This window comes from Panthera uncia, chromosome D4 (assembly GCF_023721935.1).
Source record: "Panthera uncia isolate 11264 chromosome D4, Puncia_PCG_1.0, whole genome shotgun sequence".
NCBI lineage: Eukaryota > Metazoa > Chordata > Mammalia > Carnivora > Felidae > Panthera > Panthera uncia.
The window spans coordinates 22,030,198-22,057,456 of record NC_064807.1 but is presented as its reverse complement, the minus strand read 5'-3'; the positions used below and the strand labels follow the sequence as shown (position 1 = coordinate 22,057,456).

Below are 27,259 nucleotides of genomic sequence, written 5' to 3'. Positions count from 1 at the left end.
GATTGAAAACTTGAGCCAAGAGTACGAGTCTGGGTCCTAATGCTGAAATTCAGAATGAAATCTCTTTGAGGCACCTGGGTGGTTCAGTTGGTTAAGCATCCAACTTCGGCTCCGGTCCTGATCTCATAGTCTGTGGGTTTGAGCCCCACGTTGGGGTCTGTGCTGACAGCTCAGAGCCTAGAGTCTGCTTTGGATTCTGTGTCTTCCTCTCCCTGTCCCAGCTCTGCCTGCACTCTCTCTCTCATAAATAAACATAAAAAAAAAAAAAAATGAAGTCTGTTTGATATCACTAGATGTTTTACAGGACTTTAGTTCTCACATAACCACTTTTGCTCAGTTGTTTTTCTTTTGGAAAAGTGATTTATGGTCAGAATATCCAGAGGCTTTTAAAAAAATTTTTTTTTAATGTTTATTTATTTTTGAGAGAGAGAGAGAGAGAGAGAGACAGAGCACAAGTGGGGGAGGGGCAGAGAGGGAGACACAGAATCTGAAGTAGCCTCCAGGCTCCAGGCTGAACTGTCAGCACAAAGCCCGATGCAGGGCTTGAACTCACAAACTGCATGATCATGACCTATTTGAAGTCAGACACTCAACCCACTGAGCTACTCAGGCGCACATCCAGAGGCTTTGTAGTGGGGAGTTTCATTATAGTGATATATTTGGGTTTGTACTGAAGAAAAGACCGCGAAAACAGAAGTAGTGTGTGGCCAAGGCCTGGGTTTCTGTGTGAACTGAGTGTGTGTGTGCATCTCTGTCCCTGAAGCCCCTGTGTGTCTCTTCAGAATGACCACAGCCCCTAAATAGAGTTGTGGATTAGTTGCTTGTAATGCATTAAGTATAAAGGCATTTAACTTGCCTTAGTTGCCAGATTTAATAATAATGATCATACCCCTTGATGATTTACTTTTGGCCGCTGCATGGTTCCTTCACCCCACCAAACATTTTATTGAGAATTTCCTTTTTTTTTTTTCATGTTTATTTTTGAGAGAGAGAAAGCGAGTGTGCACACAAGTGGGGGAGGGGTAGAGACAGAGGGGTCATGATCCAAAGCGGGTTCTGCGCAGACAGCAGAGAGCCTGATGCAGGGCTCAAACTCATGAAGTTAGATGCTTAACTGAATGAATCATCCAGGTACCCCTGGAGAATTTCAAATATACAGAAAAGAAGAAGGAAATACAGAGTGAACACCCATGCTATCCCCACTTGTATGATGCCAGGAGTCTATAAATTAACATTTTGTGTTATTTGCCTGTTGCATACCTTACAAAGAGCTTTTGCTCCCCTTTCCCCAATAGATAAGCAAATAACTCTGGAAAACTTGGAAGGATTTGTTGGAGGGCCAGGCATTTCTTTAGCTACCTACCCTGTTTTAGACTGGTAGATGAAGAAGGGCTTTTCTCCAGGTACATTTTAAGATTTCCATCTCAACAGGTGTTTACAGCATTTTATAGTACTTTCTCCTGGACTCACCCTTTGTGTTTTGGCCTGGTTGTATTAGGGGGATCCACCATTATATGGTGTTAGGGTGCTTTCTTTTTCAGCTGTCACCTGGAAGCAGAGATTTGCACTTAACAGGAAAGCCAGACTCCCTTTCTCCCCAAGCCTTCCTACTTTTTAGTCTTTTGTAATGTACCTTTAAGGTGCCATCAGCATGTTTGCAGTGGGGAATAGTTTGAGCGTCCTTAGGTAGGAAACCAGGAAATAATTGTGCTAAAGGACTCTGATTTTGAACTTTGTATGACTGGAAACTGTCCTATTAGAGAGTTTAAGTTGGCCTCAGAGGCCATGGGTGGTGCAGGGATAAGAAGTGCCAAAAAACAAACCTCTTTGAGGACCCCAGCGTGAGGAGGAGGCTCTCCAAGGCTGGGCCCTCCAGGAGCACAGTCTTTGTCTCTCATAGGCACCTACTTGATGCCTTGAGCAAACAGCCGGTCAGAGCCTCTTACAAGTAAGGTGACCAGCCAGTGTATTGACACGCACAGACACGATAGAAAACTGCATTAGGAGGCAAGCCGTTGGGATTTGCAGTAAATATATTACAGAACACAAGTGACTTGCCGATACTGCTTGTTTAGCAGTTTGCAAGGGCAATGGCAGTATGGATTTTTGAATTAGAAGGGAAGGGCTGTTCTTTCTCTGTGCGGGAACATCTAGTTGATGGCTGGGGAGAAAATTGATTTAGAGCACAAAATGCAGCCGCCTTTATTTGTGCCATTTGAAAGGCTTCTATGGATTAGTGAGTGAAAATAAAAAGGTTGAGTTCAGTTTAGGAAAGGAGGTCTTAACATTGATCTGCATCTTGGTCTGGAATGGAGAGAAGGAAGGTTGGGCCACCGGGATGGAGGAAGGGTATCCAGTGTCCAAGCAGCCTGCAGCTACAGGTGCCCACTCGGTTCCCAGTTGTCTTTTTCAGCGCTTTGGATTTCAAAAGTCAGCATCTCGGGCTGATTGTTGTAGAGTAAGCTGATTTGGGACATCAGAGTGAGCAGTCACGGCTCCCATCCATTGAGTGCCCATGTACCCTAGGAGCTGTGTATAAGTCCTCCCAGCCTCCTTTTGTGTGGTTATTATTCCTGCTTACAAAAGAGAAGGAAGGCTAGTGGGGTGGGGGATGGCAACAGTGCCTACTCCATGTAGGTTAGTTGTCGGGAGTGAGTTTCTCACATGGGAGCAATTACATTGGTGCCTGGCACTTGGACACTTTGAGGGAAGAACACCTGTTCTTGAAATTGATTATCTAAATATATTATTGGTCGCTTTGAAACTATACCCTGTTGTTGGAATTCTAGGCCATGCTCCCATCTTGTTTTTCCAAAGCCCAACAGCTTCCTTCCTCCCTACATCTGAATCATTCACTTCTCATTATTTCCCTCAATTACAAAGGTTTTTATTTGTTTCCTTCTAAGATCAGAAGAATTTATCTTTAGGCTCAAAAGGAAATGTTTTTGTTTTGTTTTGTTTTGTTTTAAGTCACCCATTGGTAACCTCTGTTGTCTAAGGAATCTAGAGGAATTAAAATGCCTTATTTAGGCTAAGCAGCAAAATGTCTCCTTGCAAGGCAACGGTCTTAAGTATTTAATACAGCTACCATTGAGAATAGAGTTATGTGGAGTTTTTTTCATTTAAGGGGATGGAGAAGAAACAGAGAGGATTTGGTTCATTTTGTGGAAGTGAGTTTTGGGGGAAAAAAAAGGATGAGAGCTTCATTTTTTAAAAATTTTTTTAATGTAGTGTGAAAGTTCATCTCTTAATTGGAAGAGAGATTTTGTCATCCTGAAAAAAAAAGGGAGGTCAGGATTACCAGGTTCAGTTGTTGCTCGGTTTGAGAAGGAAAAAGTCACCAGCCTTGGTGAGGTATACATACAGACCAGTGTCCTTTCAGCTTGAGTAGACACTTGTCTTATTTTCTCCACGTACTCCTTGGGCTTGGGATTTTTGTGGACTGTCACCTTCATAGCTGCTGCTTATGTGCTGGTATTTGGGGAAGCAGGAAAAAAAAAACACATGAGGGGAAATCAGGGCCATTGGGATTAGACACAGTGGAAGATTAGGCTGTTGGCTCTTACTGCCAGGCACGATGCAGTAGAAACTGGACGTCATCATAAGTGTCTGGGATAGAGGAGGGCACTGCTCAAATTGTGTTCCAGTTGTGCCATTACCTGCTCTCACACTTAATTCAAGGCTCGGCCACCTGCTGACATCTGTGTCCTGAGAAGCCCCATGTTGCTATCTCTGTGTTGAGCTTGAGAGAAGCAGTCCTGAAGTCCTGAATATCTGCAGGGGAAGCACGAGGTTCTCCACAACCCATTCAGCCTGCCAGTTGGCCTGGGTTCTGGAGCCTTTTCCATTTGTGAGCCGCTGGCTCTTTTACAGTGCTCGGGCCACGAGCTCCTGCCTGCAGAGCCAGTCTCCTTGCACAGCTACCCAGAAGATTGGAATTGGACCGCTGAAATGTGTCCAGCTTCTGTAGTTTTTAGCTGACCAAAGGCCAGAAGCATACCACTAACTCAAGAGGGGAATTGTTGACTTTTGAATCTCCTAAGAAATCTGTATTCCATAATAGACTTACCCAAGATGCTGTAATATTTGTACATTAACTGAAGTACAGAAAGGTGTCACTTTTGACTACATGTTTGGCTTTCTCTAAGGGTACAGAGATTTTTGAGCTAGTTGTTGAATTCTGTATTCATTCTTATTCTTGACTAATGCATCAAATATGGCTTACCCACCTAAAGAGCCCAGACAGATCAATGTCAGTGCACTGATAGAATCTTGCGTAGCTATTGTTTGGTTATTATTTTATCACAAGGTCAGATACCTCCAAAAAGCTGTGATTTTTATTTTTATTTTTTCTGATTAGCTTGTGGAATTACTCTTGTCAGTTTCCTTCCAAGTACTGAAATTGCTCAGGGTTTGTGTGGAATGAATCCCAATTGTTGCTTCTCAAATTAAAACAGTATAAAAGAGAAGGAGCTTTTGAGTAGACTTTGCACTGTGAGAATATTGGTATTGACACCATTTATAATTTGGAGTATAGTTTGAAGACCAGATTCTACTGTTTGTCGCATACTGGTTAATATGGCTGTAAAGAGGAGATGAATGTGGCTACTTTTCCAAGTCTATTACTCAGGAGGACTGTAAATTTGATTGGCTGTTACAATTCTAGCAGAATCATTCGATTTGAGAGCAATAGAAAGATAAGATATCCAATTACCCAAATGATTTGCAGGGTTAGCCAACGTTGTCATGGAGACACGAGTTGGAACAAATTAAATTTTAAGCAATAAAATAATCTTAAAGCCCGTCTGGGAACAAGAAAATTTGGCAGTGGCACTTACCTGAATTGAATCTTAGCTTGACACGATGTTGTTTGACATTGATATACTGTGGGGGCCTAAACTTATATATGGTGCAACATTACCTTAAAAAAGGAGCTCCGCCAAACCAGTGAAGCGGGGAGGGGGTGGGAGGGGTGGGTATTAGTATAAAGTCAGGATATTAATGTTTATTCCATGGCCTAAATGATAATTAGGGTCTGCGTTCCCAGAAATATTTTGTATTTAAGGATTGAAATGCCTTAATAATGATTAAGCAGCATTAATTGGACACTTGGAAAAAGAAAGATTTATTTCATAGCAGCCTGCAGTTTCTGGAACTACTGCTGTTCCCTCTTTGTGTGTGTGTGCTCGCAGATGTAATAGAAATCGTGTGGATGTCTTTTGGTGGGGGTGGAGGTGTAAGTATGCATATATTTGCATGTACAAACAAGGAGATTTTGGCACATGCCCCTGCACTGCAGAGGATTCTCCGTATTCGTTAAAATTTCTACTTTGCAGTGCCGCGTGCAGACTGGAAAATTGCGTTCCAAACTTTAGCCGATGGCCTAAAACCTGAGTAAGCGTCGGTCTGGGGCTTAGGAGGTTATTTCCCCTCATTAATGTATTGTTTAACTGGTTCCTGGCTTGTGCTGCGGATTTGGAAACAGCCGAGTGGCCCAGAAGGAGGGAGGGGGAGGGCCTTTTATCCACATGTCTATTAGACAGATGGAGATGAAAATTGGTCTGAGGTCAGGCCATTTGCAGTGTTCTCTCAGCCTTCGATTTTCCTCTCATCCTCACCACAGATCATCTCAAATGATTCAGTAATGACCAAAAGTGCAACATTGACCTTTATTCCCTGGTGGATTACTGTTTCACAGTCCAAATGGCAGGAAGTCTATTCTGTTCTTCCAGAAGGAGCTCAGCATTATTGAGGCAGCCCAGCCTGGTGGGAACCAGTGTAACAGAATACAGGGTTCAGTTTGGTTTCTGCTGCTCTGGGAAACAAGAATTGACATGTCCCAAACCCACATAATGAATGAAAGGGTATCTGGGATGCTTTCTAAAAACACACATAAGCATATAAATTGATTTGTCCATTTGTAAAAGAACTGGTGAGTTACAGGAGTAGTGACTTCTGGTGGCCTGTGGCTTATAACTTGTTTTCACATTCATGGCCCTGATTGTTCCCCCTTCTAGGTAATGCTTCCTCAGTATAGCTTAGACAACACAGTGACATCATAACGCTGGTTCATTTTCAAATTACAAGTTGGCGTGACAACTCAGTATAAGGGGACTCCGGGTTTTTCTTTGACATGCTTTTAATTATACATATTTTTGGTCAATCCATGTAACCCTGAATAAAATATCTCTCATGCAGCACCCCTACCCCCAAAGTGTCTTGATTGTTGTTTTGAAGAGTTGGTAATTTTTTTGTTGCTTAGATTTTTCCACAGATTGCATTGTGATGCTATGGTCAGGGTTGTTTTTTTGTTTTTTGGTTTTTTTTTTTTAGTAATTTAATTTTATATTTAAAATGATATTCCTGTTTGCCTCCACTTGCATTGCTGAGTAAATACTCTGTGAATCTTTAATACACTAGTGAAGTCTGTCATCTAGAATCCTTGTACTTACCCTCTTCTAAATATTTAAAAACTTTTGCAAAAGGAGTATGCGTTGAAAATTTTCACCAGCATCCCACATTTCATTTTAATCATGATCTAAGATGCTTTTCAAGAAAATAATTTGTTTCTTGACTGTTGATTTCACTGTGCACGGTTCTTTTTCTACCTCAGTGGCTCCCAGCCTGTGATGGCTCCCCCTGCCCCCCATACTTGCTGCATTCTGGAGCTTTGTGGGCTTCTTCGATTGTGGATTGGAAAGAGAATCCCAGGTTCCAACTGGGAAAGGCCAGGAACCTTGTCTTCCTTCCCAAAGGACCACCTTTCCAGTAGCTCAGCCTGTGAGGAATAAAGCCCAGGGGTGGGACTTCCCAGTTGAGACTGAATTTGGGGCTCTGAAGGCTTTGCCTGGGTGCTCACCATCACAAACCTGTATCTAACTTGTGGCCATTCTGCTGCCATGCCACATGGCACTGATGGGCTAGGCCTCCCGGTAGGGTAGCTGCTTTCTTTCCCTAAGAAGTTGCTTTGGAAGAAGAATAGCAGCCGTCATGCATGTGTGTGGGTCATTCATCTGCAGCATGCTTTTTAAAGTTTGGGAATCCCTGGCTCATGGTCACCCCGGGCTGGAATTTCCTTTCCCACTATCTGGATTGGCTAAAGATTCCAACCTGTTTAGGGAAATACTCAGTGCCCAACTATTTATTCAGTGATCTCCAAACAAGATGTGGGAAACGAGGCAATGGTTAATGGTAAAGCTAATAATGATGGCTAGGGCTTTATACAGTTAATGTGCACTGGTTGTTTGCTTTGTCGTGACGGAAGACGTGGAGATGGTGATTGTAGACGGTTGGAAGTCAGTACCAACCAAAGACAGGTTACACAGTTCTAAAAGGTAGGTGTTACTACATTCTTTTGGGAGGAAAATAATGTTAACAATTTTTGAAAAAGAACAGCCTCCTAAACCCCATTTTCAGAGGTAACTGGATTTTTGCATATTCCTGTGCAGTCTTTGTCTTTACATAGGCATGTTTTATTTTCGTGATTGTAATTTTAGCCTTCGTGCCAGGATGATGTAGTCTGCTTTTCCTCCCACTAACCCTGCTATTGTATGATATTATCTAATTTCTCATGAGTTCCCTAATGACTAAGACCCATGAAGAGGGTGAAAGGTGTGGGCTTGCTCTGGGTGTGTTCCAGGAGAGGCTTGTTCTCTTTCCAGAGCGAGAACAATAGGTGGTGACTTCATGGTCGTGTTCTGTGATTCACCCCACGGAATGTATCTTGAAAACCTTCTGTGGCATAGCAGTGCATTTTCCTTTAAGGGCCACCAAAAGCTGTCTTTTTCCATCACGGGACAAGTCCGTACTATTTCATGTGAGCAGCACTTGCTGAACTCCGTAACAAGGGTTTCTGAATAATGGAAATGTGCTGTTTGAGCCCTGAAACAGCTGCGATGCTTTTGTCAAGGATGCATCTTTACCAAAATGACAAATTAAAGCCCAAATGCTCTGCTTGGCAACAGTTGGGTCAAAACATTTAAGTCATTAATTAGAAGGAACTGAAGGGGGAAAATTTTTACACAAATACACAGTGTTGCAGACTCAACTTCATCTTGGAAAATGCAACTGAATTCTTACAAAAAAAAAAAAAATGAGGGCAGCCCTCAAGTGGGGCCTGCCAGGCTTGTCATTTGCAAATAAATCAAAAGACCATCATTGCAGGACAGAGAACCAATGAATAGAGTTGCTTTGTCATTCTTTGATGGGCCCCACACTCAAGCCTGCTATTAAAAATGAATGCATTCAAGAGGCTCTGCATTAAGAACATAAACAATTAAGGGCACTTGAGTTGCTCTGCTGAGAGCTTTCTCCGGAGATGCAGGCCCCTACAATCTGCCTCACGAGGAGCCAGAGAATGGGAGCAATTAGTGTTGCTATCTCAGCCCCAGCAGCCTTCAGCAGGGGTTTTTTTCCCCCTCCCCTTCCTTTTAACCCCTCCTTGTTTTCAGAGGAGCGGGGAGTGTGAAAGATGGGGAGGGGGGAGGATGGAGTATGCGCCCAGTTGGAAAGGGCTCAGGTTTAGAACACGGTAGGAGCTGCCAAATGAGGGGGAGGTAGGACATAAAAGTTATTATCTGCCAGTAATTGGTGACTTCTGTTCTGATTAATTGAGCCACTAAAGGGTTTCTGTCATCTGGTACTCTTTGTTTTGTTTTAATCATAGGGTTTAAGCAGGGGCGAGACTACATTGCCAGGGATGGAATCATTTAAATGAATATTGTTTGAGGTTTCCCACAGTAGGCAAATGTGCTCCTACATACCCCCCCCCCCCCCGGTTGTGTTCCTGTCTTGCTCTAATTTGGTAAAATTGAGTGGAGAAGGGCTCCGTGGCTTGTGGCAAGGCCTTGGGGGAGAGATGGGCCTGACCTCCCTACCTGCTTGTTTCTGACCCCAGACAGGTTTTGCTAACCTTTCAGCCCCTTCTCTCTGGGAACCTGTACAGATTGACAGGTGTGAGAGGGTCGGCCCTGTTTGTGCACTAAGCAGTTGTCGCTGCAGCCACTGTCCTGGTGGACCATGTTTTCAGCGTGGGTTCCTGGTCTAATAGCTGCAGATCATCTGGGAACTTGTTAGGAATGCAGATGCTTGGGCTGCAGACCTCTGGACTCAGTCTGGGGGGGGGGCGCCCAGTCATCTGTGTTTTAACAAGGCTTTCATGTGATCTCACTGCACCCTTAAGTTTGAAAACCACTGACAACCTCGTTAAACCATTAAAACCTCAAAGAGACACCAGACCCTTTCCATTTGGATTTCCCCAAAATGTGGTTAGTCATTTATCTACGTATTTATATTTTAAACAGAAAGCTACTCTGATTCATTAGAATATAAGATAAAATTATCTTTCCATTAGTATACCTGTGAAGCAAGGTGCCATCATGCTGGGATGGCATGTGGAGGTCTGCTAAATAGCCGACCTTCTGAAGAAGGTCTCCAGGCAAGGAGCCTTTCTCCTCCTGTAAAGGACAGGGCAGAGTATTGAAAGATTGTTTACAGTGTTTTGCATATATCATTTTAGGTACGCAGTTTTTATTCAAACATCTTGAATTTTTCTTAGGTATATCAGATGTCATATTTAGGATTATAGAAATGTATTCGTGGATGTGTTTTTGTGGAGTTTGCTTTATGGTGGAGCTAGATTGTCTGATGTTAGGGCTGATGCACTGATTCTCTCTGCCTGTGAAGGGGAGGATGAAAATGCAGAGTGGGGCGGCTACTCTTTATTTGCAATTTATTAACGGAGGTCCCTTATGAAATTCCTGCTCTGCCTTGCAGAGCACTTCTGCCGTATCAGTGACAGACTGGGGCCACTTGTTGTGGTACCATTGTTGGCTGAGGAATAACACGCTCTTGGCTTTGAGCTGCTGTGGTCCTGTTTGGCTGTATTGCTTAGCAAACAAGGCTGAGTTCATCAGCTTTGTTTCCGGTTTTGAGTGTGTCCCTATTTCCCACTTCTACTTCTTAGAGAAAGGACTAGGCAGAGAAAGTGGTTTCTAATCTTGCTTTATGATCCTGGGCCAATCATTTCCTTTAGACATTGGTTTTTCCATGTGTGATAAGAGGGTTGTAAGAGGCTGGGCACACCCCAAGGGTTTCAGGGTTTAAGTCAGTGCCACTTGTCAGTCACAGGAGTAGTGAGTGGGTCTGACCGTTCTTTTCTCCCTTCCCCATGTAATCATACACTTAAACAGTAAATCAAGGGTGGTGTTCCCAAGGCCACTGGAGGGGGAAAAAAAGTTACAGATAACCCTGCCACCCCAGCATAATTACTGTTTTTATTTTGGGTATCAAATTACAGTGCTTGGCCACATGCGTTTTTTTTTGTTGTTGTTGTTTTTTTGTTTTGAATAGGCAGCCTAACACCACATCTTTGTTCTTCCCCTCTTGCTTCACCTGGTAAATGTGTTGGCCATTTAAGCATCATTATCCATAAAAATGACTTTAATGGTTGCTAGCCATGCCTTTGGGTTGATGTAGTATATTTAAACATTCTCCTAGTATTAGACAACTGATATATCAGGAGGGCAAATGTTAAGTTTTTCAAAAACTCTGCAGATGGTTGTGATGTGTTGAACTGCTCTTATATCTTTACCTGGCTTTTTCTCTTTTGCTTTGAAGCGAGTGCCGCAGTGAACAGCTTCATGCATGGAATGCTTTTCATCTGAACTATTTCCTTAGGATAAATTCTTAGCTGTGGGAAGCTTTACCAAAGGGTTTGAATAATTTCATGCTCTTGAAACACATTGCCGAGTTCTTTCCAAGACGACTATACCAATTTACTCTGTCATCAGTAATGTTTGATTGTTCTGGCTTCCCAGAGGACGCATCATTGTTGGGTTTTATTAATTCTTTTTTTTTTAATAAACTAACTTAACTGGTGCAGAATGACCCACCTTGGTTGTCAGTGAGATTGAACTGTTTTTTGTGGGTTTTTTTTTCTGTATTTCAGGTTGTCAATTCACACACTCAGAAACTTCCAGTCATAAGGGATTTAGAGATTATTTCTTTTTTTGTATGCTTTGTTTTCATGTTCTTGCCCGTTTATCTGTTGCCAGACACTTCTTACCAACACTTTACTGTGTTTTTCTCTTGGCTTCCCGCTTGGTTCAAGGAAACCAAAAGATCAGTTTGCCAGCCCTCAGCACAAGCAGCATTTTTTATGATCCTTCAATTTGCAATTTAATGGTGGTGGAGTTTCCCCTCCCTAAGCAGACTTTGGGCAAGGTGCCATTCATTGGATTGCTTGGAGACCCATGGACAATTATTCTTAAGCAGTCTTCGCCCTGTTTTGTGCTTCAGACAACACTCATTCTGTATTACTCTGTGTAGTGGAGAAATGGACAGACGTTGGGGAGTGGACTCTTCAGGCTAGTAAGTAGATGGAAGGTATAAGGAGTATGAAAAACTGGAGAGCCGAGCTCTTCGGAATCATAAGATCCTACAACTTTTAAGTTCAGATGCCCGGAAGAACATGTGTTCAGTTCAAAAGCCCTGCAAAGATACACCAGGGTTTGGTTCATAGCTGGCCTTGGAAGTATTTGACCATATTTAACTCAGTCAAAAAATACATGTACGTGGATCTTCTCCTTGCTTAGATATGATTTCTTCATGTGAACAAAGCCTTATTCAAACACTGTTCAGACACATCTTATCTGGTTGCATCTTGGTCATTGAGTTTAGGGTGTATGGAGATTCCATTTTAGTTTTAGTGAAACATTCCTTTCAAAGTGTGTTGAATGTATACCGTGTGGTCAGTGTTGGTGGGGCAGGTATGGTGAGGAGCTGTGTCCCTGTTCAGTGGATGTCTTGTTCTCATGCTTCCCATCTTGCACGGAGAAGACTTTAATGCCAGAAAAGCTGGTAGGAAACTGTACAGAAGCTTCATGTAAATGTGATTTTAAACATAGAGGCTTGGGGCGCCTGGGTGGCTCAATCGATTAAGCTTCCACCTTTCCGCTCAGGTCGTGATTTCATGGCTTGTGAGTTCGAGCCCTGCATCAGGCTCTGCTGACAGCTCAGAGCCTGGGGCCTGCTCCAGGGTCTGTGTTTCCCCTGTCTCTCTGGCCCTCCGCCACTCCTGCTCTGTCTCTCAAAAATGAATAAATGTTAAAAAAAAATTAAAAAATAAATTGACATAGAGGCTTAGTTTGGTAAATGACAGTAAATGCTGTGGAATATCTTGAAGGGCCTAGACAAGTGTTTTTGGTGTTATGGGGCAGCTTCTGACTGGATTTGAGACAGGCCTTCAAGAGTTGGGGTAAGAGTGTAACACTTTGTCTTTTTTTTTCCTTCAAGTTTGTTTATTTTGAGAGAGACAGAGAGCAAGTGGGGCAGGGGCAGAAAGACAGAGGCTCTGAAGCGGGTTCTGTGCTGACAGCAGAGAGCCCGATGCAGGGCTTAAACTCATAAACTGTGAGATCGTGATCTGAGCCGAAGTCAGATGCTTAATCAACTGAGCCACCCGGGTGCCCCAAGAGCATAGCACTTTGTAGTAGTGTAGCTATAGTTGACATATTTGCTCACTTGATTCTGATGAAACACTAAAGCAGGTTGGCAGAGACCTGGGGCGCAGCAGTTGAAGTGACTTCCCTGAGGACACCTCCTACTCATTTGCTGAGATGCAAACCCAAGTTTTTGGATTAGGAGAGCCAACCCTGTTATAACCAAATCAGTATGGGGAGTTGGCATTGACAAGGAGAATTGAAGATCTTTCTGGACAGGCAGTTTGGATTCCTGCTTCCTGCTTGCTGCTTCAGTGTGGCAGCTGTTCATGAAGTAAGGCTTGATACTGGAGCCTTTCACCTGCTGGTTAAGCTTCTGGGCACTAAGTTTCCTTGCAAATCTGGTTTGGGGAAAGCTCTTGAACGCTGACTTAATGTTGTTGCCTTATGTGGTGTCAGAAATACAAGCACAGGGAAAGTTTATTTATAAGCGTTATGACTATTAGCAGGGACCGAATATAATCTTCAGCTTTGGGCAGGAGAAGGATTTCTAGGTGGAAAATATGGTTAGCCTTCAGGTTCCCCCCTTCAACGCCCTCCCCCCCCCCCCCCCGGAGTTGTCCAGCCCTCGGAAGATGTAGAAGGCAGTCTTGAAAGAGTCACAGAACTTTCTCAATCCCTGCTGAAGCAGGGTCACACGTCCAGTTTAACCTGCTTGCAAACTCTGTGGTTAGGAATTAGAAGCACAGGTGGAAAACTGCACCTTGTTAATTTGTGCTAAATGAAAGGTCTTATCAAGAATATCCTTGCATTCAGGCAAGAGGTAATACTGAAGAATTATTGTCAGTTTTTATGCTATCATCCACACTGTTTTATTTAAGGGCTGGGAAGAATGTTTATGAAACCGTCCTGGGGTGGGGGTGGGGGGGATATTTTAGAACGCCCAGAGCATACTATCAGGGAAGCAAGTGGCATCCTCGGGAGGGTAGGTACTCTCTTTGTGGAGAACCAGGGCAGCTGGAGGAATGTCAATAAGTCAGAGGTGAGATCTGAATTCAGCTTCATGGCTCAAAATCCAGCTCACGTGTCAGAGGATAGTTTAAGATGAGGGCTTTGAGACCTGGCGGAGGAGGGGACAGCTAGGATAAGAACCTCCTCTGTTTTTCTTATTTCCATTCTTTCTCCAGATCATTTATTGCGAATTCCCGGGGCAGATGGTATGGCTTTTGATGTTTCTTCATTGGTTTGAGCTTTGATCTTTAACCTTCTTCTGTTTTCGTTCTTACCTACTCTCCCCTAATTTATATTGTCTCTGCTTTAATCTGTACTTTTCTCCTTTTGTGTTTAGTAACTTTGATATTATTAAAGGTTCGTGAGTTCATTCCATTCAGAGTCTTAACTGTCCCCTGGCAATTAAGTTTAGTTCTCCCTTAAAGCCATTTTATGTAATAACACATATAATTATTATTACAAATTACATCTTCTTAAACAAAATAAATTCCATTAACAGCCCTAGAAGAAAATTAAGAATGGCTTCTATAATTTTGGGGTGTTCTAACCCTGGCCTGAAAGCCAGGAACACAGGAAAAAATTCTTTATTGTGACCACATAAAAATTTAAAGTTACGTACGGCAAAAAAATCCATAGTAAGCAAGGTTGAAAGACAAGTGGCAAGCTGGAAAAACTATGGGAAAGGGTCAGTATTTGTCATATGGAAAGGAGTATTACAAAAAGTGATGAAGAAACACCAAAGGAAAAATAGAGAAAAGGACATATAATGTGGATCAATAAATAATATGAAAAGATGTTTAACTTAAGGGAGAATCTAATGCAAATAAAAATGAGGTCATTTTTTAAAATCTACTAGGTGGCTAAAGATTTTAGAAAGGTCAACAAAACCCAATATTGACATTGGGTAGGAGAACAAGCCCCCTCATAGACCAATGATACTGTAAATTGTAACCTTCTCTGCTGGGTACTTTATCAGCATGCATTACAATGTAAAATATGTATACACTTTGACCTAGCAGTTTCACTTCTAGCGATGCCTTTTGGAGATCTATGTAGCGGGTTATTCCACACAGAGTTTGTAATTACGGAAAATTAAGTGAAGTATGAATATCTACAGATACCAGGAGTGCTTAAACACTAGCATGCTTGTATAGTGGATGGTGTTCTTTTTTTGTTGTTGTTTTTCTAAGTTCATTTATTTATTTTGAGAGAGAGAGTGCCAGCGAGCACATACAAGCAGGGGAGGGGCAGAGAGAGAGGGAGAGAGAATCCCAAGCAGGACTCCCCCACCCCACCCCCTGAACTGTCAGCGAAGAGTCCAACACAAACTGTGAGATCATGACCTGAGCCGAAATCAGGAGTCAGATGCTCAACCGGCTGAGCCCCCAGGCGCCCATCATATGTGTATTTATTGAGTGGAAAGGTACCCATATACGTTTTTTTTTTCCTAGACATAACATATTATGGAAAAGCAGTGTTTATAATGGGACCTCTTCGTGTAGAAGTAGCTGTTTCCCCTCTGGGCTTGTGTGCACATATATAATGAAAGTCTGGAATGATGCTTTCCAGAATCACCAAAATGTTAACTAATCATGGATGATAGACTTAAGGTTATTTTAACTTTCTTTTTTATTTCTGTATATACAGCTGTGTGTGTGCCTGTGTATGCTCAAAGTGAGCATATATCATCTCTAAAAGTGGAAAATCTTAGGAGAAATTTTGAGAAGGGGAAAATACAGAATACTGTTGGAATGTATGGAGTGGAGGCTGACGACCTACAAGTCCACAAAGGGCATCCCTACTCCTTCACACGTACCCAAACATATAGTGCAGAACCCTGTTGTGAAAGAAAGGGAAGCCCGCCCATACTTTCGAGGAGAACCATGACCTTGAGTTAGCTTGAGTGTGTGTCTGTGATCAAACGAGCTGGGTGGGGCTCACCCAGTTCTGTTTTTGCACCTGGTACAGCTTCAGCCTTTTTGCATAGATCTATTTGCCCCGCTGGTTAAAGCAAGGTCACGGGTTTGCTCTCTGTGCTAGTCATTTCCCCCTTTCTTCCAAGGCAAGGTCTGTATGTAACCCTATCTCATTGGTGGTCAGGGAGAATGGTTGGGTTGGCCTAAATCCCATCCCATAAAACCAAAGGCCTTGTTGCTCATTTAACTGGAATCATCTTGGAGGACAAAGGCAGCTCTTTTTAATGTACTTGATTACACAGTTCCCGAGTTTTCTACTTCATCTTACTTATTCCATTCTCGCTTTCTCAAGGGCATGGTCTGTGCACTTCATAATTTTCTTCTCCTCATGTTCCTTTTCATTGCCTAATTCGGTAATAGAGGTGGCATTAGTAAGCATTGACAGAAAATGATGAAATAAATAAGGTCAACGCTGGGACTCTTTTAAGATGACTTTTTTTTTTTTTTCCCCAAGCGGAACTGGTTCTTCAGAGTTAGAAGAAAGCATGGCTGCTTTGCAGTGCTGGAGGATGTTGGAGGTGGGGTGGGCAGGTAGATTCTCCCCTAGGCTGGAAGCAGAGCACCTTTATTTCTTCTCTTGGCCAGTTTGTTCCTTAGAGCAGAGGGACTGCTGTGGATTTGGACTCGAGGCGGGGACTTCTGCTTTCTTTACAATAGTCTGTGCCACAGACACTCAGGACACATTTTGTTATGTTCAGCTGACCCTTGGGCTCAGTCAGGGAGGTGTTTGCATTTGATGCTGAATTGTGGGCAAACTTGACAAATACCTGGAACATCTCAATATGACCCTCATGTTGGACTTGGGTTCTGTCTCAGCAATGTTTTTCTTGGCTTGTTTGAGACAGCGAGACTCAGTGAAGGCTACTAACGTTGAAGTCGAATATGAGTTGTATAACAGGTGGGACAAGCAAGGGGGCACCTGGGTGGCTCAGTGGGTTGAGCATCTGACCTCGGCTCAGGTCACAATCTCACAGTTCATGAGTTTGAGCCCCACGTCGGGCTTTGTGGTGACAGCTCAGAGCCTGGAGCCTGCTTCAGATTCTGTGTCTCCCTCTCTCTGCTCCTCTCCTGCTTGTGTTCTGTCTCTCTCAAAAATAAACATTAAAAAAAAAAAAAAAAAAGAGTGGGGACAAGCAGGAAGGAGGTCTGTGGGCTCCTTTCTTCTCTCTCGCTCTCGACTTTGTCTTGGAAGCTAGATGGTGTTTGACCGGGCCCCTGCCCCGCTGGCCTCTGACACCAGTAGGAATAAACTTGCTGTAACAGTGTAAATGTGTGTTGGTACACCATAATTGAATAAGCGTACAAGGGGCTTGGCAGTCACCAGGTTAAAGGATCATACAGCCTTAAACCATGCAGATTTCCCAACTCAATTAAACTACCCATTATCTTTTCTTTAAGTGACCAATAAAGCGTGTGGTTATGTCTTACTTTGCAAGTGGGATTAATATCTGCTGTTTATCTCCAGATAAATATTAGCAGCACAGGCCGGGAAAAGCCAGTTTTATGCCCTTGAGAGTGAGGTAGTGGAGGGCTCAAGTGTTGGGCATGAAGTTTTATCTTTCTGAACTGATTATGAAGTATACTAAACATTTATCTGGCTTTGTCTTTATAGACTGAAATCGCCAAGAGATTGAATACAATTTGTGCACAAGTCATTCCATTTCTGTCTCAGGAAGTAAGTAAAACTGTTCAGCTGTTAAAGTGCAATTATGTTGCTTCTCTGTTTGCAAATTAGCTAGTTTTAAGATGTTAATTTTATCACAAGGAACAAGTGTGAAGAACATCTGTTACAGCTGAAGTGTGTAAACCCCCTGCTATTCCATCTCACAGATCTGAGGGCACACTGTAAAAGTGGTGACAATAGCTCAACCCCAAATTAATTTTTTTTTCCTGTGGAAGACTGCAAAATGACAATCAAACAGAACAGCTTTTCTTTTCTTTGACGAGTAGTATAAGCCTGGTAGCTGCTGCTGATTCAAGTGTCCTTCCTCTAGAGAGCTTTTCCTTTGCTGCGTTTTCAGAATAGTTCCATCAGGGTTGACTTGACCACGAAAGCAGGTGTCTCATTGGTCGGTCCTTGTACCTCAAGTCAGGTTGACTTCATGCTGTCCACGAAGGAAGCGGATGTTCATACTCTTCAAGTTTACTTTACTTTCGGATACATGCCGATAAATGCTAAACTGTTTTAAGTGTGTACAGGATGCATGTGTCTTGAGACAGAAAAGCTGTAAAAGCTTTTTGGGCCCGCAGCTAGAATACTGGGTGTGTGTTCTTGTTGGTATCTGCTGCTCCTTGCTGGATAGCACCCCTCTGCCTTTTCCTGCCTAAAACATCTACTTGATGTTACAAGTTCGATTTGTTAACCTTTGGCATCATGTTGTTAGACTTGAGTAATCCTGGTTTCTGCTAAAGTCTCATGCTTCCCAGAACAAAGATGTGGCTTTGTTTTTATTTGTGGGTGGAGTTGGGAGGTATGCAGGGTGTTTCCAGTGTGTGAACTAATTGTTGAGGGGGGGGTGGGGGGTCCTTCGTTTTCCCCTCAGGAGGATGAAAAATCTAAAGGCTAAAGAAGGAGAGGAATTCCCAGAGTTCCCAAAAACTGCTGGTGGGTTGAGATTTGTTGGCCAGAGAAGTAATCGAAGATTTCAAGTTTAAATTTTCAGTATAGAAATGGGGGTTTTAAACTAGCTGTAAACTTTACCTGTTCAAACTTACAACAAACCCCTTTTGCAGGCCAGGGTGATCTTCCGAATCCCATACTATTGATTTTCTAAGGCTTCGGGTTATCAGTTTGGATATCCTTTTTGACTTTTCTATCATTCCAAGCCCCAAATTCCCATCTGAAGTTAAGCGGGGACTAGTGTTGGTTAGAAATAGGGAAGTGCCCTTCTCTGTTTTCCTTTTCCTGCTGTACTTGTGTTCTGTGAAATAGCAGTAAGTGCTTGAGAACCTTCACATTTGAATCCATAGTCTCCTTGATCTGCATTGCATGTGCCTTTGTGTTTTTGTTGTTGGAAGGTACAGTGAAGTTCTTTGCTAACACTTTTTCTTCTCTTTGTTTTCGAAGCATCAACAACAGGTGGCCCAGGCCGTCGAGCGTGCCAAACAGGTGACCATGGCAGAGTTGAATGCCATCATCGGGGTACGTGGCCTTCCAGGTCTACCTCCTACAGTGTGTATAACCAGCTTTCATTTCTTATTAATTTGATGGCTTAATCTGTCTACCTATCTGTATAGTGTTATGTGGTTTAACATTGGCCTGTTTGTTAAGTATGGGGGAGGGGGGCTTAGGTATGGCAAGGTGTGTAGGGGAAATACAGAGGAGCATAAGGAAGGTGATAGCAACATGTTGAGGAGGGGAAGAAATACCTACTTTTCAATGGGAACATAAGTGCCGTGTATCCTCTGACACTTAAATCACCCTTGCTCTATTAGTTAAATCAGAGCTTCAGGTTAGAGTTGTATATACTTCCCTTACTTCTGGCTTTTTTTATACCTTTTTTTATACCTTTGGATCACAGAGAGGTCAAGACAGGTCTCAGAATTATCCCTTCTTTGGTCATCTAGGGTATTAGACCCAATGTAACTGCTCTTTCCCTTTCTTGTGCCTCCTTCATGAATTTTTAAGTGGCACCCCAATGAAAAGAGCGCTCTCTTGCCGTTGAAGAAGTGATAATTGTCTGCCCCAGTGCTCTCTAGCCTTTCACCAGGTTTCTGCTCTCCTGCCTTGAGTTCAGTTAGCACTCCATGCTGGCGACTGCTTGTCAATCACAGGTCATTTGCTCTGCGTTAATGAGCCCAGTGAACCATGCGGTCCATCCCCTGCATGAGCCCTTCCCCCGCCACTGCAGGACCCTGGATGGTTCTCATGTTTGCTGCCCTTCCAGACTAAGCCAGAGAAGTAGCTGAAACAAGGGACCATCCTTTCTGATTTTATTCATATGTGACTGCCTTGAGCGGATTCAAATCACTCATTTATCAATTTATGTTAATTGCTTGTGAGAAGATGCCCTGCTGGTCTTTATAGTTCCCTCAGACACTTTGTAATGATAATTAGACATGCTGCTGTACGGATTAAGAGTGCCATAGTCCAATGACGGCCACAGACAATGGAACCAGTTAATCCATCAGGGTTTAAAATTACATCCCAACTGGAGATGGAGAAAAAACATAAGAGCCAAGGAGGATTAAAGAATGAGCCTCAGCTTGAAAACTCTCCTTTCATCAGTTTCTCAATTGCGGATCTGCAGTCGGGTTGCCTGTGGTAAGCTATTGGCAGTCAATTAGGTGAAATAAACTGGGAGGGTGACCTTCATTTCCTTTTAATAGCTTTTTCCTCCCCGAAATGGGGAGCTTCAGTGGATTTTCAGCTTAAATTTTATTCAAGCTGCTTTATTACACTTGACAGCTTAGCTCTGCATAAACAATTCTCCCCTCCTCCTCTTTCCCCCAGACCCAGGCTCTGCCTTTCTCCCCCTTTAGATCACATTTTTGACTGTTACTTAGTGGGCTCTCTAATCACATTTCAACAAAAAACACAATTACATCTGCATTTGTCGGCTGCCTTCTGTACCCTTTTCTTGTGTAATGAATTGCTTTATTTCAGAGATCAAATCAAATATTCGCTGGTACTTTTGCATGTACCGTGTTTGATTAGCAAAGACTAATAGCAAATTGTACTTGTAGCTCGAGCACAGAAATTTTTTAACCCAAATGAATGAGGATGGAAAAGCCTGTTTTGATTAAAGAAAAACATATGCAAAGCAGTTCTCAAGTACCCAGTTAAACTTTGTGGAACATGTTTGTTTTCTGATAGTCTCTCAATTTTTACATATCATCCTCGTACCTACAAATTCTCAAAGGCACTGCCCAGTCCTCCACATTAGAAAGGAGGAAATTGTATTAACCAGATGTTTATAGGTAATACCCACTTTGAATTGAATCAGAAAATAAAAATAGCAGGTTGCTCTAGAAGGGCAGATGAATCGCTAATTTTATGAATGGCTTTCATCCAGGAAACATGTTGTTGAGATTATAAAGGCAGATTAGCTCTGATAGCTAGCAACAATAACTCAAATCAGTGAATTGGGCCTAGCACAAGACTTAATGCCAATTGCATGTCTCCAGCATGTGCAGTTTTTTATAATTGTAATTTTTGGCTCAGTATATTAATTTATGTCAGAAGGCTCTTTTAAAGTTCGTAGTGATCAATAATTATCCTGCAACCGTAAGTTTCATGCTCTGGCATATGCTTGATTTTTGCTTGAAAGGAATTGTGCGCGTCCCGGAAAATTGAAGTAGCATAAAATTGGGTTGACAATTCAGTGGACCTTTGCACCCCTTCATTGAACATGCAGTGTGTCAACCTGTCTCCCCAGAGGGGAGGAGGCTCCGGGAGGCTGTCTGTTCCTACAAGCAGCAGCTGCGCACAGAGTAAATGCAGCCCGGTTTGATAGCAGCTGTCAGTATTGTTCAGGAACGACTCAGGATGAAGAACAATGGGAGAGGCCACGCTCTTCGTCTGCATCGACTTTCAGGCTAAGAAAAGAAATAGTAATTTAACGGTTTAGACATCTATTACAAGTGTGAAAGATCATGAAAGAGTAGCCTTTAAAATGCAAATGAGCCGAAACATTCTCATTCCCTTTAAGGTACAATCAAGGGGGCTTACTGCTTGCTTGGCAGGGCTAAAGACATTTCTCTTTAGCAAACCTGGAAAAAGTGAAATCTTCTCAAGGACACCAAGCTTCTAACGTAGGCTCAGCTTGTGTCCTGGGACTCTGGATGGTCTTGGAGAAGGACGAGAGAGGTACAATTTTTTGCGTCCTTGTTGAGTGAATTAATGACGCCCATTTCTCAGCAGCGTAGCAAACTTAGTTCTCGTACCTGACAAAAAACACTGAATTTTAAATCTTTTCCACTACAGATAGCACCTGCCTTTAACTTACAGATTACTGGTATTTAAGAAAGATAAGTCTCTTGGATACTTGATATTTGGAGAAACTATTGAAATAGTTTGGCCATACTTTTTTTTTTCTCAACAGTTTCACTGATAGTGTATTTGATAATTGGTGGAATAATTGCAACCCTGATTCCTGAATTTTGCTTTTTATAAGCTCTTTTGCTATTAAACAAGTTATGTTCTTGTAGCAATAGAAAGTATTTAATAATGCAGAGATCTTAATAGGCACAGTGTTTATTTGGTTTGACACAGCTCACTTGTGCTTTAGAAAACAGGTGGGAAGGGAAACTTACTGGAGGCCTTGATTTTTTTTTTTTATTTAATCAATTAAATGTATTTATTTTTTACATCAGGACAGTCTCCATGATGTAAGCAGTCTTCCTCAAAAGATTTTTTTTCTTTGGGGCACGTGGGTGGCTCAGTCGGTTGAGCGTCCCGACTTCAGCTCAGGTCATGATCTCACAGCTTGTGAGTTTGGGCCCCACATCGGGCTCTGTGCTGACAGCTCAGAGCCTGGAGCCTGCTTCACATTCTGTGTCTCCCTCTCTCTCTCCCTCTAACCCACTCACATTCTGTCTCTCTCAAAAATTAATAAACATTAAAAAAAAATTTTAGAAGATTTTTTTTCTTTTTCCAATTTAGAATTCTGTTAAAAATGCTCAAAACAAAATAGGTTTTTAGATGACAACAGTTTTTGGAATAGTTAACGTCCCTGAAGGCAGGGAAAATGATTCAAGGACTCTTCAAGATCACCTTTCCTTGTATTATTTGGGGAGTTTGGCACTAAGAACTTTTCTTCTACTTGCTATGATAATAATTGATTTTCATTGAGATTAGTTTCCAGATAATTAGTGTTATCTTTTAATGGGTTTATGTCACATGTAATTAATATAGATCACGAAGATACATATATATTTGTACATATGGGCTTTTTAAAAAATTGAGGTATATTTTATATTGTTCTAAATTGCACCAATCTTTTTTTTTTTTTAATTAAAAAAAGTATTTATTTTTTGAGAGAGAGTGAGTCGGTGAGGGGCAGAGAGAACCAGGGACACAGGATCCCAAGTGGGCTCTGTGCTGACAGCAGCAAGCCCGATGCGGGGCTCAAACTCATGTACTGTGAGATCGTGATCTGAGCCAAAGTTGGATGCTCAACTGACAGAGCCACCCAGGTGACCCACACCAATCTTTTTTTTTGTTTTTTTTTTAAGGTTTATTTATTTATCTTAGAGAGAGAGAGCAGGAGGGGCAGAGAGAGAGGGAGATGGGGAGAATCCCAAGCAGGCACTCTGCTCTCAGTGCAGAGCCTGACTTGGGTCTCACACTTAGGGACCATGAGATCATGACCTGAGGCAAAATCAAGAGTTGGATGCTTAAACTGACTGAGCCACCCTGGTGCTCGTGAATTGCACCTATCTTACACATATAGATCACTTTGGTGTGTGCACATACCCTGTACCCCACACTACTTTTGCAGTGCAAGTTTTCTCTTTCACCCCAGGAAGTTCCCTTGTACTTTTTCTTAGCCAGTGTTTCTCTACTCCCAAAGAAAGATGGTTTTTGTTTGTTTTTTGTTGTTGTTTTTGTTTTTTTGAGAGAGGAAGAGAAAATCTAAAGCAGGCTCCTCACACAGCATGGAGCATGACTCGGGGCTCCATCTCACAGCCATGAGATCATGACCTGAGCTGAAATCAAGAGTCAGACGCTTCACCAACTGAGCCAGCCAGGCGCCCGGTTGCTTTTTGATTGAAAAATAAAAAATGATTGGCCAAGTGTAATTTAAAACAAAACAAAACAAACCCTGCATGATTGTATGTCCACTTCCATCCGAGTACTGGCTGCCCAACTTCATGGTGTTCTGTACTCATCTTTCTAAGAGCATTTGCCTTGTGTTACCTTGGACAGAGCATAGGTCTAGGATCAAATGGACTTAAGTAGGACACTTGGTGCTGCCACTCTGTAGCCTTATGACCCTGTACAGTCAGTTAACCTCCTTTAGTGTCACCATCTATAGATGGATAATACCTTCTACCCTGCATGGCTTTTGTGGGGATAAGACCTTGACTGGCAGCCTTTACCCAGCATGGTGTCCTGACTCCTTGAACTGCAGTTCTGTCTGCCTCGTCTCTAAGTACCTGCAGCAGATCTGTGAGTCCATTTGGCTAAGTGCCCATGAGGGGTGATGGCTGCAAGTAGTGGGTCACCTCCCCTTTTGTCTTCTCTAGTGGTTACATGGGGTGTCGGTGTTTGAGATTAGACCCATCCAGACGCTCTGCTCCTGCCATTCCGTTGTCGTGCATGAATGGCTTTTAATAAGGAGGCAGCAGTGAAGAAATGTCAGCTATTTGACTTTAGATGAGCAAAATTAAGGTTCAAAACAGAGGAAAAAGTTAAATTTGGGGAACAGATGGAGAGAAAATTGAGAAGCAGAAGTGAGGATAAGACCCCGTTGGCTTCCTTAAGAGGAAGGGAAACAAGGCTTTTGCTGGCACTGAGGGATTGCACAGATCATTGTGATGGAATTGGAAAGAGAGAGAGAAGAGGTGACCAGATGACCGGGGCGGGGTTGCCCTTCCCATACCACAGAATGCCTGATATTTGATAGCTGCCCGAGTGCTGACGTGTTGGATGTAAGAACATTTGAGCAATTTCCCGTAGCAATGCCTGTGAACTTCAGGAACTCCGAACATTTAGGGTTAATGTAGGCCACCTTGTTTTTCCTTTCTTGTTTATTTGGATCTTGTCTGACTTAATTTTCCATGAATAGAACTTCTGCCAAGGCCTTTGAAGCTGCAGTTATTGGTCAGATGTGTATATTCCTGGTTCATAGGCAAACTTATAACTCTCTATATTTTGAAACAACTCAGTATGAAACGAGAGAAGTCTGGGGGCTTTTGTGATGTCTGACTATCTATGTTTGTGTAGGGGATGGCTATGAATACAAACTCCTGATGTGTCTGTAGTAGACTTCCTGTCCTTAAGAGATTGAGTTGTAGACCTACAGGCTCCCCATTGTTGCATGAGGTGATTGGTTTAAGGATTAGTAAAATGTAGGATTATTTTTCTCCTCCGGCTGTAGCTGTCAGCTATCTATAGGATTGTAGTGTGTGAAGTTTAAGAGGATGAGGTTAGCCTCTTATTCTTATGAGTATGCAGTTAATCCCTGGAAAGCCCATCAATAACCCAGCTGTAAGTTTCTTTATAAAGCAAATTTGCCCTAGGAGAATAATGCATAGCCTGCTACCAAGAGGAGAAAATGAAATGGCTACAACAAGCATGGATCTTCTAGCTCTGCTAACTTACATTTAGTGATATACCCTCCACCTAAATTCTAGTGGTCCAGCCCATTTATTAATTTTCCAAGGAGAAGGAGCAATATTGCAAAGTCTGTTACATGTATCCCACTTCTTTGGTTCAGGTTAGATTTTTACTGAGAGTTGATGTAGGTATGTCTGCCAAATGCAGGGCTTGGCTTCAAAGTCTGGGTTCTTCCGAATAGTCTGTGTGCTTTTTAGTTATTAGAAAACTTGTTGAGGCATTGTTTACTTTTTCATTTACCCGCATCTATTCATGTGATCTGTACTTGATTCCTTGGAAGAAGACATCATCATGTTTTCTCTCTTTTCAGAGTAGAAAGTAGAGCACCCCATGTTAAGAGTTCGAATTTTGAGCAGACGAGGTAGCCGAGTGGTTAAGGCGATGGACTGCTAAGAGTTAGATTTTGGTGTTTTTTCAAAGTTGATGTATAATTTACATACCATAACATTCGCTCTTTTAAAGCATACGAATCAGTGGGTTTTAGTATATTCACAAACTTGTGCAGCCATCACTGCTAATTCTAGAACATTTTTATCACTTCAAAAAGAAACCGCATGTCCATTAGCAGTTACTCCCCATGCCTCCCACCCCCCAGTCCCTGCAACCACTGATCTTTCTGTCTCTATGGGTTTGCCTGTTCCGAACATTTCATGGAAAAGGAATCCTATAACATGTGGCCTTTTGTGTCTGGGTTCTTGCACTTCGCATGAAGTTTTCAAGGTTTATTCATGTAGCATGTACTGTAACCCTTTTTACTCGTGAATAATATTCCATTGTACCAATATATCACATGTATTAATCCAGTCATCAGTTGATGGACATTTAGGTTGTTTCCACCTTTTAGCTGTTACGAATAAAACACAGTGAATGTTGTGTACATGTCGTGTGGACGCATTTTCTTCTGTTGTGAGTCTAAGCCTACAAGTGTGATCGCCGAGTTATGTGGTTACTCTGTTTAACTTTTTGAGCAATCGCCAGATTGTTTCTTAAAGTAGTGGATGAGAATTCCAGTTTTTCGACATTTTCTCCAACATTTGTTCTTGTCCATCTTTTTGATGCTAGCTCTTCCAGTGGGTGTAACATGGTATCTTGTTTGTGATTTAGATTTGCATTTCCCTGATGGCTACTGACATTGAACATCTTTTCATCAAAACTTTACATGGTTTTAGAAGTGGATCTACCTAGGGGTGCTTGGGTGGCTCAGTCGGTTGAGCATCTGACTCTTGATCTCTCCTCAGGTCATGATTTCACCAGTGATTTATGACTTCAAGCCCCACGTTAGGCTCCACGCAGCGCAGAGCCTCTTGGGCTTCTGTCTCTCCTCTCTGCCTCTCCCCAACTTGTTTTTTTTCCTCTCTCTGTCTCTCTCTCAAAACTAAATAAATAAATATTTAAAAAAAGAAGTGGATCTACCTAAATAAACATGGTGTTTTAAAACTTACTCTAATTCAGGCCTTTCAGTCCTAGTGCTCTCTGAGTATTGTCACCACTGTAACCGTCATCTAGGGCAGGTGGGACGAACAAGTAAGTTGGTGATGATGCAGGATGAGTTGGCTTTTGTGGATTCTCTGAAATGCAGAAAAAATAAAGATGAGTTCAGATCCTCTTTAGAAATTTCGCCCTTCATCCTGGTGCCTGCCTTCATATAGGCTGTCCATTTTGCCTGCATCATTTTCTGTGCGCTCCTGCATTGAGATGGGGCCTTGAAGTGGATTGGGTTTTGTTGTTGTTGGTGGTGGTGGTGATGGTGGTGGTGATGGTGGTGGTGGTGGTGGTGGTGGTGGTGTGTGTGTGTGTTAAACTGTGTTCAAGTGGCTTGAGAATTCTTGGCCCCACTAAGCAGTTTCTGCCTGTTTATCACCCTTGCCCCTCTTCATGAGAGAGGCCATTCACATAATGGGAGGATTTCAGGTGGCTCCTATAGTAGTGTCCTTGATGCTTCTGCTCCCATACAGCTCTTTCCCACTCTCCCTGCTTGTTTACTGTAGCATGCCAATTTTCTTTTTCTGCAGTCTCCCAAGATAAGAACTGAGTGTTTTAAAGAACAGGGAAATAGAAATCGAGGAAGAATGATTTGTAGAGAACTGTCAACAAATGCTACTTTTCACATTTTTTTTTTCCCTTTAAAAGTGTTTAAATACCAAACACCATAAATGCCACTTACTGTCACGCTTTTAGCATTAGAGATGCTATTTTGGGCCATGGTTTTAGTTCTGGTTGGGTTCAGTTTGTGATCTTGTGACGTGGTTTTCCCTAAGGTTATAAAGCAGGTTAACTTTCAAAAATTCAAGTTGATTCTGTGGTCGGTGATAAAGAGCTTAGCAATCTGGTGAGGTTAAGGTGGGCGTTAGCCTTCTTTTTCTTTCTGGGTGTCCTTTCCAGTTGTACAGGCAGCTCTGTGGCGATAAAGCATGTGCTACAGCTGTTTCAGAAAGAAAACTGTAGAAACCACTACAGCATTACATTAAAGCTGGGAATGTAAACAGCAAAGTCAATTTCATTATAGTAACATAATTGACCCAGGCTGCACTAGGTAAAATGGGAATTAA

At 42.4% G+C, this 27,259-nt stretch overlaps 1 protein-coding gene across 4 annotated transcripts in view; it reads left to right on the top strand.

Annotated features, from left to right (window-relative positions):
* The window catches only part of TLE1 (TLE family member 1, transcriptional corepressor), a 91,430-nt gene that overhangs the window by 12,485 nt on the left and 51,686 nt on the right, over positions 1–27,259 (top strand). Inside the window, exons 5-6 of one of the 4 annotated variants that reach the window (XM_049648690.1) lie at positions 17,040–17,102; positions 18,495–18,599. In XM_049648690.1, coding sequence (XP_049504647.1) covers positions 17,040–17,102; positions 18,495–18,599 — 168 coding nt within the window. The remainder of the gene's footprint in view (positions 1–17,039; positions 17,103–18,494; positions 18,600–27,259) is intronic. The other 3 variants (XM_049648768.1, XM_049648813.1, XM_049648860.1) reach the window with 3 other exon arrangements.